Source organism: Mastigoproctus giganteus, chromosome 9 (genome assembly GCF_048544385.1).
Source record: "Mastigoproctus giganteus isolate SK-2022 chromosome 9, ASM4854438v1, whole genome shotgun sequence".
Classification (NCBI taxonomy): domain Eukaryota; kingdom Metazoa; phylum Arthropoda; class Arachnida; order Uropygi; family Thelyphonidae; genus Mastigoproctus; species Mastigoproctus giganteus.
Window position 1 is genome coordinate 184,423,075 of NC_143583.1, and position 13,679 is coordinate 184,436,753.

The 13,679-nt window shown below is 35.2% G+C and overlaps 1 protein-coding gene across 1 annotated transcript in view; it reads right to left on the reverse strand.

Moving 5' to 3' along the window:
• Positions 1–13,679, reverse strand: part of Ddx1 (ATP-dependent RNA helicase Ddx1) — a 339,750-nt gene that overhangs the window by 86,024 nt on the left and 240,047 nt on the right. The window contains exons 22-23 of the mRNA XM_090381389.1: positions 9,876–9,935; positions 2,329–2,380 (exon numbers count right to left, since the gene is read on the reverse strand). Coding sequence (XP_090237515.1) covers positions 2,329–2,380; positions 9,876–9,935 — 112 coding nt within the window. The remainder of the gene's footprint in view (positions 1–2,328; positions 2,381–9,875; positions 9,936–13,679) is intronic.

The window sequence follows — 13,679 nt, forward strand, 5'->3', positions numbered from 1 at the left end:
AAGGTGGTTTTATTTCTTTATGGTAATGTTTTGTTGGATTTTGTTCAGGAATGTATAACCATGTTAAGCAATTATTCTATCATAGAAGTTAGTGCAATTGCATCATTTCTGTATGTAGCGAACTACTTAAGTAGTTATAAATTGGCATCATTACATATATCTCATATTGTGATTACTTTCACGAGTTACCATGATATTGCACTGCCTCAAATAAGTAAGGCTTCACCATAGGAGAAGACTATTGTTACTTATTCTCAGTGGATACCATCACCCATATGGCACCGTTTTGGAGCTTATTGGCTCCTCATCAGTTTACTCTGGTGTTGCAATGATGACAACCCAGTTGCAAAGTATAATTCCACAATATGAGAGATGCCTTATGGTGTGGAATAATTTAGACTACAGAATAGGTTAGGGCTAAAGCCTCAGGTTATGTGGGAAGTTAACTAGCATACAAGTTAGTGCAACTGATCATTTCTGTAAGTAGCCAACTACTTAAGTAGTTATAAATTGGCATCATTAAGTATATCTCATATTGTGAATACCTTCACAACAAGTTACCATGATATTGCACTACATTGAATAAGCAATTATTCTATTCAATTGTACACTCATCCATAAAGTAGGAATTTTCTTACAATACATTTTGTGATTAACAAAATGTAATGTAATCACATTGGTGTATTAAGCCTTCTCATAATTTTACTGGCACTACACAGGATAAGATTAATTTACTTTAACTTTTGAAGACAGGTGTGCATAGATTGAAAAGATACTGAATATAATAAAGATGCAAAGAGCGGTTCAGCAACACTGGTATACATTTTAAAAATTTTTCTGCATTCTTATTAAAGAAAAAAAATTGGACTTGTACAATGTTTTTCATAAAATAAATTAAAAATTGTACTACTTAATATTAGAACATTAAGCAGACAACTTTGAGTAAAAAAAAAGTTCTAATAATAGTAGTAATGTTCTAATATTAAAGCAGACAACTTTAAGTACAAAGAACTCAACATTGTCTGCTTTGATACAAAGCATTAAGAACATATCATAGTGTACATAGGTACTCGAATATGCAGGTAAACTTCATTTAATGGTTTGACAGTTTTGTTTTTTTTTTGTACATGGATAAATCTGCACACTTTTTGAAATTCTTCTGTGCTCATTATGTGATTTCCTTTTCAGGCTGATTTGCTTCCCATATTTTTTTTTTCGTAATCTTGACACCTTGATGAAACTTTTCACTCTGCACTTTTCCCTCAATGCAGAAAGAAACCTCATACTTATGTTGCAACATTTTTAAAACAGTAAGCATGTTGTTAGCAATCTTCTTACAGTCCTTTAATTTATAAATGCTGAAACTGTTCTTTGAAACATGCATATTAATCAAGTCCATCCTTTCTGAGATGAAGTTTTGCAATTATCATTTGGTAGCAGTTTTCTGAAAAACTCCACCAAAACAACACTGTAGAGTTTATCAGTTATCTCAGGAATTTTTGAAATAGTACCAAAAAAAAAAGTCCCTCCCTCCCTTCTTTAGCATAAAAATGCTCAGGATTGATACAGATTTTTATTTGGTTCCCGGTGTCTAGGCTTCCCACCTGCTATGGAGCCCAAGAGGATGCCCACTACCCAGCAAGCAATAAATGTGCTTGGTAGTAAGAAGCCAGGGCTACTCAAGCACCACACCCACACCAGCCTGAATCCGGTGCCTTATACCACAAGGTTAGGAACATTAATTCTGCACAATTTACCATTGTAGGTGAACCCACTAGCCAAATGATCCTGGGGAAAACCATCCAGGACTTCTGCCTTGTTAGTCTGGTGTTAATCTGGTACCTAGGCTGTGGACTTTGGATTCCAGTGATGCTAATCTGGATGACGAGCTATATATAGGTGTCCACATCAAGAGGAGTTACTTGAAAAAAGATCAGCTTATGTGTATTTCTGAAATTTGTATATTTTCTATATTTTTGCCATGTACTTATCAACAGTGATTCTAAGCGTATTAGATGGAAATTTGGCCGCAGTAGCCCTTCTTGTTAATTACTCTTCGAATACCACCATCACATCAAAATATAAAAAAAAAATCAATAATTCAATATTCACTAAGTTATAGTTATTAAATAACATGAGCTCATGTCATTTTATACCAGCCATAGCACATGCTTCATAGTATGTATACTAAGGTCTGAACAGTGGAGAAGCTAAGTCACGCTTCTGATCCTTTTTTGAGAATTATGCCATTATAATGTGATTATTATTCTAATCACATAAATTTGTCTCAAATAACAATAAGAATAATTTTTTCCCCTTTTAACTTACCTGGAGAGTTACTGCCAGGTCGGACATCATCCTTTGCATGAACAGCATCAGTCTATAAAAGAGCAATTGTTTATATAAAATTATCATTTAGATCATATAAAATACTAACTAGTAATCTGTAACATGATTAAATATAAGAACTATAATCAAAAAAAATCACCAGAAATAACATTCTTTAATCAAGGCAGCTACTAATCAGCCTACATTATAGGAGAACTTCATATAGGCCTTGGGGGGGGGGATAACAACTTATAATAACTGAAATAAATACACCAACCCACATATATGACAAAGGATTAAATTAAATTAAATATAGGATAAAACTATGGAGTTAAAGGCAATAAAAACAATACCGAAGCTTTCAAAGGTGACTGCCCCCTTTGTCAACAGTGGAACTTTACAGCCACAGTACATAAATAATACCAGCAGGATCACTGCTTTCAGTATATATAGGTGTACTGGAGAATCATGGAAATTACCCTCCTGGAGGGTAATTACTCCCTAGCATCTTTCCTTTATCATTAGAAATCCTGCGCCACACAGATTCAACTTTGATCTGCACTTGATCACATTCTGGGAATGATATGGCTATCTCTCCTGTTATACAGTGTATTCACCATAATAAAATTCATAAAATTCTTTGACCTTATTTCCAGTTTTCATCAAATCTCAGTTAGCAGCACATGAGAATTAATTGATCTGATCACAAGCTCAGAATCAATGTAACAATTTGTTTACACCCCTCCTGGTCTTATTATATAGATGTGTTAGGATTCTTACTTTATTACTTTTCTGATCCTGATGTGTCCCACATAGATACAGAACTAGTTTTTCCTATGGTATATCCCTATATTTGAGTGGACCATAGTTCAAGCCCACAACTGCTAAACATAAGTGGTTGTAGTAGCAGTAGTGGCATGTGATGCAAGAAAGCAAGTGTATGAGCTTATATGCAGCATCAGCCAAAAAAAAAAAAAAAAAAAAAAAAAATCACACCGTTCCCTCAAATGCCTGTCCAGTTCCTCCTTAAATTTATTTAACATATCAACTTCCACGACAGATGGAAGTTTGTTCCAGCAATTAACCACCCGCTGGCTAAATGCAAACTTCCGCACATCTATCCTACAACTGTCTTTTCTCAATTTGAATTTATACCCTCTCAAGCAATTATTCTGAGCAAGAGGAAGAATCTCATCAGCATTGAACATGCTCAAACCATTCAAGGCTTTATACACCTCAATCAGATCACTGCGCAGGTGCCTAGTCTCCAGCCACTGCAATTTGCAGAACTTAAGCCTCTCTTGGTAAGAGGATCCCTTCATTCCCCTCACCAATCTTGTTGCTCTTCTCTGTACACGCTCAAGCAAATTTACATCCTTCCTAAAATGAGGCCTCCAGACCTGTACGCAGTACTCAAGGCCTGACCATTGCCTTATACAGAGGGACAATCACCTCCTTTTCCCTGCTAGCAAAATTCCTATAAATCATTGACAAAACCCCATGACCTGCCCTGGCAGCCTGTCTGCATTGCTCAGAAAACTTCATAACTGACTGCACAATTACTCCCAGGTCTTTTTCATTTTCTACCACCTTAAGTGTAGTACCACACAGTTGGTACGTTTCTCTGGGGTTAGTTCTACCCATATGCAGTACTTTGGATTTGTCAAGGTTAAACTTCAGTTGCCACTTCTTAGCCCATCTGCTTAATTTTCTAGATCCTCTTGCAGTAGCACTCTGCCATTGCTGTCATTAACAACCCTGCCAACATTAGTATCTTCTGCAAACTTGGATATTAAGCCTGATGTACCTTCATCAACATCAGTGATATATATACAAAACAACAGAGGACCCAACACCGAACCCTGTGGGACTCCACTAATAACATTAGTCCACGAAGAGCAGCACCCATTAATTACCACCCTCTGTCTTCTCTCACTCAACCATCCTTTTATCCATTGTAGCAACTTACCTTTAATACCATTCTGCTCCAATTTGTACAATAGTCGTCTTCCATGTGCAACAGTGTCAAAAGCTTTCCTGAAATCCAAATATATATCAAAATTATTTTTTGCATCCAGTTCCTTTGTAACCACATCATAATATCCTATCAAATTTATCAGACAAGGACTTTCCCTTAACAAACCCATGCTGTGTCTGAATTATTGCTGCAGTCTTGTCTAGATGATCCTGCAATGCATCTTTAACCAGTGACTCCATTATTTTACCCGGAACAGAAGTTAAACTAACTGGATATTGTTGGGATAGCAGAGACGTGGTGTCACACAGATATAAGGAATGCAGAACTGGAATTTGGGGAGTAAAAAGTGTACAGAAAGGGAGGAGGTGTTATGCTGTTAATTAAGAAAAACATAATATCAAAAGAAGTGCATCCAGTTGATATAGATGAACAGTGCACTACTGAGTCAGTTTGGTGTGCCATAAGCACTGCGAAAGCAAAAATAAGCGTAGGAGTGTGTTATAGGCCTAATGACTCGAATGAGTACAATGAACAATTGTACAGAGAAATAGAGTGGGCTGGTAAATCAGAATGTCTTATAATGAGGGATTTTAACTTCCCAGATATTGACTTGAACTTGTGGGTTGGTCACTCCCACACTAGTAAGACTTTTGTGGATTTATTGGATGATTGTTTTTTTTACGCAGAATATTCGAGAGGCAACCAGAGAGGGTAATACTCTTGATCTGGTTATCAGCAGTGATCATTCGTGTATTAAGAATTTGCAGATAAAGGAACCACTAGGTGGCAGTGATCACAGTGTACTGATGTGGGATTTACTTAAAGATATAATTACCATCAGGGGTAAAGGAAAGGGTTTTTGCTTCCGTAAAGATGAGTACGGTGGTCTCAGACAGTTTTTAAATTCTGTATAGTGGGATCAACTGACGATGTTACCAACAGTAAATTCTAAGTGGGAAGCATTCAAGGAATTAATCCTGGATGCTCCTAAAAGTTTCATACCTATTAAGAAATATTGTTCAAGGTTTAGGCCTAAATGGTTATCAAATGAACTAATTAGACTCGTGACAGAGAAGGAAAAAAAAAAAAAAAAAAAAAAAACGCCGACCGGGCTAGCCGAGTGGGTAAAGTACCTGCCCGGCAACCCAAAGGTCGCGGGTTCGATTCCCGCCTCGGGCTTGGATCAGAGTACTGCAAAAACCTTGGGAGGTGCAATATGGCCACAGAAGCCGATGCGCCAACAACTACCAAATCAAAAAAAAAAAAAAAAAAAAAATGCATGGGATGCATATAAATTATCAAGCGACTTAGAAGCCTAAGGCAGATATAAGCTAATCTGTAATCAGGTCACAAAGAAGGTTAGACAGGCAAAGGCAGATTACGAGAAATCTTTGGCAAAAGATGCTAAGAAAAACAGCAAGTATTTCTTTATTTATATAAACTCTAAAAGGAAGGGGATGAATCCGATTGATCCACTTGATATCGATGGTTCGACTGTTGATGATCCTGCTCAGATAGCAAACAAACTGAATGAGTATTTTGCATCTACATTCACACATGAGGAGTTATTAAGGTTTGAAAATGGCAGAAGGTTATCAAATTTTAGCAGGGTACTTAATGATTTTGTAATAACTGAGAGCAAAGTGGAGGAGAAATTGTTGAAGTTAAACATAAGAAAGGCACCTGGGGTGGATGGGATCTATCCAGTTATATTAAAGGAGACAGCAAAGCAACTAAGCAAACCCTTAGCCATAACTGCACATCTCCAGTCCCCACGGACTGGATATGTGCAAATGTATCCCCAATTCACAAAGGGGGATCGAAGGGTGACAAGTAATTACAAGTTGTATTCACAAGTGAAATGATTTACTGTAAACTCCTCTGACCTAGTGGTTGTACTGGAGTACAAAACAGAACATATACTCTCAAGAGGGTGAAAGTGTTACCTTGGTCAATGTCACTAACCTGTCCCTTTCCAGGAATTCCCCTAATTATCTAATATATCCATAATTATCTGTTTTGTAATTGTTAAGGCTTCTGCTATGGTTAACAAAGACCTGTTTCACCTCCTTTGAGAAAAGTTTAACCCCAGTAAGCATCTTCTCTGAGTCCAAGTCTAGAATTAATGAATAAGGCTTATCATAAAATTCCTCCAGTTTTGGTACAATTGCAGACACAATAACTTATATATTTTGCAACAAATTCTTAGATGCGAAATATAAGTTTCTTTTTCACTTTGTCATAAACTCCTACATGGATTATCACAGTCTCTTTGGTTTCCCTAAGAACTGATAGCTGGTTAGCAACATCATTAATTGGAACCTGGCAGACAGCTCAAATTCCAGAACCAGACAGTGAACCAGCTAAACCATAAGGCAGCCTGTGAACTTTTCTCTAGCTACCCTCAGAGTAAATAGTTTCATTAAAAAGTATCTATTATTTAAAAATCCACTGGAGAAGGCTTATTAACTTAATTACAATAATTAATAAAATAATTTTTATTTTCAGCCATGTCAATGAAAAAACAAAAATGTACTTTTAACGAACAGCTACGTGCAGAATTTCCATTTCTCAAGTTGATATTTTCTGATTGTGTTTCCTGTATGCAATGTTTGTCTACATTTTCAATATCCCATGGGGATCGTAGTGATATAACAGATCATATAAAAATGAAGAAACAAATCTGCATTGGAGGACTGCGGTTTCTTGTTCGAAGTTTGAGTTATTTTCAGAAGATTGAGCTCAAAAATGGATTGCTTGTGCAGCTGCAGAAGGAGCTTTTGCATATCACTATGTGAAGCACGATTTTTCATTTAGATCCAGTGATTGCTCATCTAAATTAATCTCACTAATATTTAACTCCAAATTTTCCTGTGAAGCAATTACTCTCCAGATCTTGGCTCCATTAGTGGAGGAATAGCTACGAATGGAGTAAAATGGTGTAAGTTTCATTACCTTATCATCCGACGCTTCAAGTAGAACAGCAGTTATATTGATTTCATAATGATTCATTATTTTAATCTAAGAAATGGAGTTAATGTAAAACTACTAGAGGTTTATTCTGTTAAAGGTGAAACATCAAATATTATTGCAGATTCCATTGTAAAATCAATTAAAAAATTTGATACTGTCAATAAAGTCATGTTTTTGTGGTGATAACACAAATACTAACTTTGGTGTTGCACAGTGTCGTGGAACAAATTAAGAAACTTCCTGCTCGGAATTGGTTGCACTGCTCATATTATTCATAACTGTGTAGAAACAAGTTGTGATACTCTTCCAGTAGAATTGGAAGCTTTAGCTGTAAAAATCTATAAATATTTTCACATATATACAATTTGAGTAACAGAACTACAAAATTTCTGCAAAGAGCATAAACATTTACTTCAGCATGGCAATAAATGCTTTCTTTCCTTGCTACCTGTGATAAACAGAATTTTAGAAATGTTTATGCCTTTGAAAAATTACTTTTTGAATCAACCAAAGTGCCCTATGTTTTTAAATTTCTTTAAAGATGAAAATGCAAAATTTTGGTTATTATTTGTTCAAAGTCAACTTGAAAACTTCAATCAAAGCATTGAATGAATAGAGCAAGTAAATATCTCATCTTCCGAAGTTTACCACAAATTGCAGTTATTAAAATCTTAAAATAAAACATTATTAAATGTTTGTTCCTACAAAAGCACGAGAGGAATTAAACAAAAAATACAGTATAAGTTCTAATATTTTCCAAAACATCATTTGCCAATTCTATAATTGTGCTGTAGAATATCATGAATTGTGGGAGAAATCATCTGATGGTACTTCTGTTTTTGGCTGGGTAAATTTGTTTGTATTGCCTGAATGAAACAATGTTGAGATTTCTTACTATTTTTCTGAGTCTAAATATGGGGAAAAGATTTTAAAAAATTGTAAATAAAGACAAGTTATTGGATGAATATTACCTTGTTAAAAAAGTTTGTGGAGGAAAAATTACCAGAATGGAGGCAAAACAGTTCTTGTGAAAATGTTTTTTAAAAATATTTACACATTACAAATCTAAGCTAATTTCTATTGACAATATATGCCATTTGGTAAAATTTGCTCTATGCTATGTCTACCAGGAATGCCAGCTCTGGTAGAGAGTATTTTCACAACCAAAAATGTGGTCTTAAAAAAAAAAAAAAAAAAAAAAAAAAAAAAAGTCAATTTAATGTTTCCATGATATCAAAGTTGTTGATTATAAAAATGCAATATTTCTTAAGACTGCAGTCAATTCTATGAAAAGTTAAGAGTACCATACTAAAAAAAATTTCTACGTCAGAGAAATATGAATTGGTATTTAAAAAAAAAAAAGTTAAGATAAAGATTAAAAGATTACATTTTTATAACTGCAATGCATCGCAAGTATTTCCTAGAACTGTGAGATATTTTACTTTAGTAAAATTTTCACAAAAGTTCAAAATTCAAGATTTATATATGTGAACAGATTTTAATGTAACTTAATTATCCCATCTTTAAAAAATTTATAAATTTGATTCATTACATATTTTGTTACACACATTTTTAAAGTTAATTATTTATTAAAAAACACTAGATAAAATATTATTAAAGTACTTAGAAAATTAGAAAATAATTTACTTTACTTATGAAGATAAATATAATTAAAAATACGCAAACACTAACTTTGTCCCGGTTTTGTCCCAGATTTCCTTATTTCAAACAGTAGCATTGTTCTGGTTTTGTTCTGGATTTTCATCTTTGGAACACGTTTTGTGCTGGTTTTGCTCCAAAAATATCTTTACAATGGTCACCCTACTCAGACTTATGTCTAAGTAGGTGACCATTGTAGAGATATCATTGCATGACTGAGTCATGCACTGATATCCCTACAATGTTCACATCTGATGATTTAATCAGTACTTCAAATTTGCATTTGTTTACTATACCCCTAGCATTATTGTACAGTGTAAAAGTATACATATATCCTAATGCAGCTCACATATTTGCTCATTCTATGAGGCCTTGTAATCTCTAACACTCTGCTTTCCAGTCTGCTGCACATCCCAGTAAAAGCAGTGTAAGAATTACTTTCACCTCTTCTTGTGGCTACTGCTAACCTATTAGTCAGTGTATCCCACTTTATCAGCAAGCTAGCAGTTTTCTGGCTCACCTAACACTGCCTCAATACTGTTAGCAAGTATTTCTGCATCCCTTCTATTCAAGTGTATCCTATCCATATAAAAACAACCTTACTGTTAATAAGTCCAGACAATGCTGAGAAATATTTCACTCACCCTGCAGTCCCTCCAGGGCTGAACTGGTTGACAAGGTTTCATCATGCTCGCTCTCTCTCTCTCTCTCTCTCTCTCTCTCTCTCTCTCTCTCTCTCTCTCTCTCTCTCTTATTGTTGACTTTTTTATTATCATTGCACTATGGTGCCTTATATCACAGAGTTACAACAGTAGTTAAACTGATTAATCATATTACTATAAACAATAAAGTACTAAAATGAATCATTCAGAGATGTTCTGCTAAAGCTATTCATTATATTAAATATAAAAACATTAAGTAATGATGATGAATTTACCTGAATGCGTTTTTTCATAGTTTTCCACAGTGCATCTTTCCTTGGATCAACTATACAAACCTATTACAGAAAGCAAGTTATAAATATTGGTTTTGAAATGTAAAATAAGTGCATTTGTAGCTCTACATTAATATAGAAATAACATTTATTGGAATTATGCTACTTTTCATTGCTCATATTTTTAATGTAGTTTTTTCTTTCTCGTGAGAGAAAAATAGTCACTATCTTCAATATATATTAAGCCAAAACTTTGAAGCAGTCCTTTTTGCTGATAGAAGTAGCTGCTTAACATTGATCTCCTGAGCTATCTTTCTGAGTGATAGCTAGTAAAACTCTTCAAGTCTATACTGTGGTGTTCTGTATTATACGGTAACTAGAACAACTGATGATGACTGTATAAAAGACTACGTTCTCTTTATAATTAGAATTACATGTATTAATTTAATGATTAATACATGTAATCTTGGCCAAAGTTTTTGAAATTAATCAAAATGTTTTTGCTTTATCCTCATGTGACTATAGTCTTGAGACATTTGCTGCTTTGTATCCCAATTATTAACTTTCCATACTTGGATTTGAAATGCAATATTCATCCCATGGAATTATCATTTCTCTTATGACCCGTCATCTAACACTGCCTCTAAGCAACTGTTCATAAAATTTCTCAATAGAACACTTCCTTAAGCAAAGGCCAAAAGGATCCAACAACTAGATATGATTATTTCAGTCAACTTCTGATATTTAACTGTTACTTTTAATCATGCCAAAATTTTTTTATCATGTACCTTGTTCAAAACTTGGTTAATTAAAATTGCCAATCAAAGTAACTACATTTCAGTAAACAGCTATGCCTAAGGTGGACAGAAACTCACTTTGTTCCTGTCAAATTGAGGCATAAAACTATCAAGGAAATAGTGCATTCTTGCAACTTCATGTTTTTTCATCTTGCCAGCATGCCTGTGATATTTCCAATATAAAATTAACCTGTTGACCACCTGACCACATTAAACCTGAATTTGTACATTTGTGTTTTGTGTCATATTGCAGTTATGTTGTTACATAACTCACTCAACAACTAGTTGGTTAGTAATAATAATAATAACAAAACAGAAACCCCAGTGGGTAAACTTAAATAACAAGAAAACAAGAGATTTCTTAAAATGACCATTTAGCCTCATGGTGGGAATGGGCCATCACACTCACCATGAGAGGAAGTGCTTCCAGAATACAAGCTTTATATATTCACACAGCATACAGAAGAGCTCTCTAATAAGAAACAGATCTTTTAAGGTCTCTTGAATCAGAATGAGTGTTTCCCACTCCAGACGAGCATGCAAGTTCAAATACAGTGGACAACACAACATAATGTAGAAACTGGTTTCCGGCTCTCCACAAGAGCACATATCTGAGGAAGCTAGGACCATCTGAAACAGCCTGGACCTCGGGCCATGTTCAGTCAGGACATAAGAGGCCGATAGCCCAAATTGCAACCATGGTCTAGGCCTATGATCAGCAATTTGAACAGAGGGTAAGAAAGTATAAAGATGCCTTCCTTTCTCAGAATTAGTCCATTGGTCTTGCCAAATGGTGTCCAATTCATCACGGATAAGGCTCTGTTCAGATGACAAAAGCAGGCGCCTGCCCACCCAACCAGGCATGACTTAACATCCAATATTTCTCGGGGGATTCCTTTCTTCAGGGCATACAGCAAGCATGACTTTACCACAAGGTCATGCTGGAATTTTCCCGGCCAACGCGCAAGGCTTCTGTGGCAACTGTTACATGCCCTGATGATGCCAAGAAGAGCGAATCTGTCCCAATAAAAGGGACCTTCAGACCGAACTGTTGGTAGCACACCCTTCCCAAGCCCTAGCCACATACATCATGATTGAGGTGTAGGTATTATCATAGAGAAGGTAGAGAGCTCCATTTAATACTCCAATTGACACAAGTCACTCACAGGATCTTGGTATACAGTCTTTTCACCTTTTCTTTCAGATAATTAACATGGGCAAGAAAAGAAAACCCAGACACACCTCAGGACAAACTACCCTAAGCGAGAGGCCTCCAGAATGACAAACAGGTGGCCACCACAGCTAAGCCTATGTCTTAGCAACAGAGCAACAAACTTCTGTGTGGAAATCTCAAACTTATGCAGAGAGGCCCAGGATAGTAATTGGTCCAGGCAAGCAGCTGCCTTTTTCTCAAGCTCCCTGCAGGAGTTAACCCCCCCCCAGGAATGGGGTTGGGAGGATATATCTACATAGTTGCTTCTAGTATACTAGTCATTTAAAGCAGCGATTCTCAGGTGTGGCCTCATGATTCCATATAGCCACCAGCAATTTTCATAAATACTAAAAAAAAAATCAGAAGTAATTTGATCCAAGATATTATATTATTTCATTTCAAGCTTGGGATTTCGTTTTATATTTTTCTAGGTGCTCTGAATTTACTGTACTTAAATGTTTTTGTAGCCTTTGGTGATGATTGAGCTTTTGTAGGCTTTTGATGAAAGCTGTACTATACACCTAATTTCTTTCCCTTCTTCCTACAAGCTTAACGTTTTGAAACATTATGATTAGCTACTTTGGTTTAACTTTGTATTCAACGGAAACTGTTACTTGCAGGGCATTGTTCATTATATATTTTTCTTGCATGGCAAAACAATGAACCAAGCATTCTGTGAAACTTCTATGGTGATTGAGCAATGTTGTTCAGCAAAAAACAGCAAGAAAATGTAGGCGTCAGGGAATTTCCACTTGCATCATAACAATGCCCCTGTACATATTGCCATTCAAGGAAATCCTTGAATTTCCATTCAAGAATTTCCTGCAAAGCACTCCACTTGGAGACCATCTGTCATACTAATGAGATTTAGCTCCTTCTAATTCCCTTCCATCCAAGCTTAAAGTTCCCTTGAAAGGTCACAGATTTGCTACAGTGATAGAGAAGCTATTAGCATTCCAAAAAAATTGCTTATCAAGAATGCTTCCAGAAGTTGCAGAAGTGTTTATAGAATAAGTGTACATGGCATCAAGAAACTTGAAAGATCTATCTGAACAGGCAGTAGGCTTCATCACTTCAACTATTTGTCCCATCGCTGAACTTTTTGATCAGATCAAGCTTTATACATCAGTCCATTCTCGTAACAAAAGTAATTTGTCAGCAAGTCCAATAAGAATATTTTTATAGCTTGACTAAAATGATAGTGCAAGAGTGGATTTGCAATGCGGTATCGCACACATCACATAAATATGATTTCTCTGGTTATACACAGGGTCAAATATGATTTCTCTGGTTATACATACACTGTGATCAGCAATTTGAACAGAGGGTAAGAAAGTATAAAGAGTGTTATAAAGGGTGTCCCGAAGGTCTTGTTACACCTATGTAAATACTCCTCCATCTGAAATTATGTCATATTTAACTACATAGAAACACTTTTTTTTCTTTTTCTATATATTTTTTTTAAATTTACAACAATACATAACATATACAACAGTGAAACCAGTAACAGTGTATATTCAACAAAACTCAATACAGCTTACCAGGAAAGAAAAAAAAAATTAAATATATAAATAAATAGTTAATTAAAATTAAAAGTTATAAATAAAAGGATAAAACTAGTTACTAAATAAAATGACACATTTTTTCCTCCTCTCAATACACTTTTGCAGAGTAGTTTTAAAGAAGTCCTCTGACTGTCTTTTACACATGACTCGGCAGCAAAAATCATATCATCAATAGCTTGCTTGTTTGTTATTTGGTTTTTAGGAGCATTAGCAACTAAGGCCATATTGCTCC